Source organism: Etheostoma spectabile, chromosome 9 (genome assembly GCF_008692095.1).
Source record: "Etheostoma spectabile isolate EspeVRDwgs_2016 chromosome 9, UIUC_Espe_1.0, whole genome shotgun sequence".
In the NCBI taxonomy this organism is placed as follows: Eukaryota; Metazoa; Chordata; class Actinopteri; order Perciformes; family Percidae; genus Etheostoma; species Etheostoma spectabile.
Genome location: NC_045741.1, coordinates 3,613,162 through 3,615,787, shown reverse-complemented (window position 1 = coordinate 3,615,787; position 2,626 = coordinate 3,613,162). Strand labels below are relative to the sequence as shown.

At 40.7% G+C, this 2,626-nt stretch overlaps 1 protein-coding gene across 15 annotated transcripts in view; it reads right to left on the bottom strand.

Annotated features, from left to right (window-relative positions):
* The window catches only part of fgfr3 (fibroblast growth factor receptor 3), an 85,202-nt gene that overhangs the window by 47,505 nt on the left and 35,071 nt on the right, over positions 1–2,626 (bottom strand). For 12 of the 15 annotated variants that reach the window (XM_032526126.1, XM_032526131.1, XM_032526135.1 and 9 more), the window contains exon 4: positions 243–308. In XM_032526126.1, coding sequence (XP_032382017.1) covers positions 243–308 — 66 coding nt within the window. The remainder of the gene's footprint in view (positions 1–242; positions 309–2,626) is intronic. The other 3 variants (XM_032526141.1, XM_032526139.1, XM_032526140.1) reach the window with 1 other exon arrangement.

Below are 2,626 nucleotides of genomic sequence, written 5' to 3'. Positions count from 1 at the left end.
ACCTGGAGATGCTTTGTTCTCTTTTTGGTCAAACATTTCAATCGCATAGGTAGGACTATTTTCATTTCTGAATTTGAGTCAAAGTTCTTTTGCTTTTCAGGTTTTTTGGATGGAAGATGATTTCATACAAGGCCGTAGGTTTAGTCGGACTCATCTCCCTAAACAGGAAAGGCTCCAAAAATATCGCCTTACTTACACCAAACAACATTGTTTATGTGAAAAAATAGTAAATAAGAATTCACCATTTCCATTACCTGCATCTTCTGGATCTTCGTCATAATCTTCATCATCACCAGATGACAGAGAATCTTAAAAGAAAAGACAAAACAGTGGAAGAGAGATTTAGTTCAAATCTAATGGTGAACAAATCGTACTTTGCATCTGTAGACCTAATAATTCATCTGGACAACTACATTCTTCAGACGACGTGAACTGCGTCTGCACATCAGATAACACAGAAGGCAGTTACTACATCTGGAAGAACTCGGAGCCCAGAAATGATTGGGTGCAAGTCAAGAGGGAAGTGGAGTGGGGGGGGGAAAACAAAGCAGGAGTTTTGTGCAATGTGAAATGCCCCGTGGAGATTAAATGGTGTGTGATCACCAACAACTATGATTAGACATGTACACACATAGTCTTCACACACACACAAATGCATATTAAGCTCATTGAGAACCTCATGAATGAGTCTACAGTTCTCTGCAGCGTGGCGGCTTGCTCAGAAAAAAACACAACCAAAACATTTCCACAGACGTTAGAAATGGGAGTCATTAGTCCTGCTGTGGCACACTCGTGCGATACACACATATACAAAAACAATTTAATCTTTGCAACAAACGCAGACGCTAACTCCTGCTAGCAGTTAGCGTATCGGATGACGTCAAACTATTCTCCAGCTGCAGATCCGACTGTTTAGATTTGCTGTGTCACACATTTTCACGGCTGTGTTGTAATTATTTTCAATCTGACCTGGAGGTTTTCTGGTTCAGCTTCACAGGTCTGGGTAATGGGAGCCAGCTGTTACCTCGACAACCGCGCCAAGCCCAAACTGCTCCTGAAACTCCTGACGAGCAGGTTTTAGTTTCTATTAATCAACATCTCAGTCCACGACTCGACTCGACTGTGGTGCTGCTCTACAGAGAGAAGTCGGACTCACATTGCAGTTTGCATAAGTTCCATCACTGTCGGTTTCATTTTCTTTTTTACACAAAGCAGGGGCCCTTCAGACAACACGTCTACTGCCATGCTAGCAGCTCTGTGAGGCTTCACTTGTGCTAAATGCTAACGTCGGCATAATAGGCTAACATGCGCACATTGACATTAACACTAACATGATGTTTAGTAGGTGAAATGGTTACCGTGCTAATGGTGTTTGTTGACAGGCTAACGTTAGCTAATTAGCACCAAACACGGACAACAACAAACCCCACATTTGCCATATTTAACGTATCTTCTGGACATGAGAAACAAATGGACAGTCAATTATGCCGACTGCACTATAGTGCAGTTAAATAACTAAAACAGTACTTGAATCAGCAGGTATTGGAATTTTGTTTTACAAAGAAGAGTAATACAATAAGAAATGATATTCACGAGACGTGGCTAAAAGCTCCAGAATATTTTCAGTAGGCCTAACATCACTGTGTCCACGTTCGGACACCACTCGCTGCTATCGGCCATATCCAGACACTTCAGCCTGACGCACTTTGTGGTCTTTTCGCAGTACTTTACGTCACCAAAATGTTAACCGAATTGATGTATACCCATCTAACAATCTACATATGAAATTACCTATATGTACATGGACATTTAGATGTCTCAGTAGTATATGAAAGTGGAAAAGACGCAAGAACGCTCGGGCGAGGGAATCTCCTCCTCTGTTTTTACTGAACTGGACATTAAGGAGCTCCTATTGCATAATTCAGAGTTGTTGAAGCATGGTATTATATCGGAAAGGACAGATGTAAGATCCGGGAGTTTTGACAGCATTGATGGGACTTTCTTTAACTAACTGTCTGTAGCGGTGTCCGGTTATGGCCAAGGGTAGCGCACGGCTGATTCATCGGCAATAGCGTACTTTAGCGGGCTCTTGTAAAGTAAATACTAAAGTAACAAGTTAACACCATATACCGTTAGAAAGGTAAGAAGTCACACGATAGTTTTACACCATTAAATTAACTTACAACGTCAATAGATCATTTAGATTTGTATTTTAACAGATATTTGGATAAAACAATAGCCAATACGTGTCCGGACGTGGACACAGTGACGCTAGGTGTTAAGTGCTAGGTGAATAATATTTGTCTTTAAGCTTCCGATAAAGGCCATAAGCCAACGTGGTGGGACTGTGGATTGCTATACAAGCTATTGCCCAACTCTATTGGAAAAAAAGGAAGTAAAACAGGAAGAATGGTTGAACATTATGAAAACAAGACTGAACTCCGAGTATAATCCATTTGGAAATTATTTTAGCATGCTATGGGTTTTTGCTAAAATGAATCTACACACAGGTATACAACATAATTCACTATGTACATCTACGAACAATTCTTTAATAGCCCTGCAGACATAAAATATGTTGCATCTACCAAACAAAAGTTGCTTATTTTTGCTCATTCACCCCCCC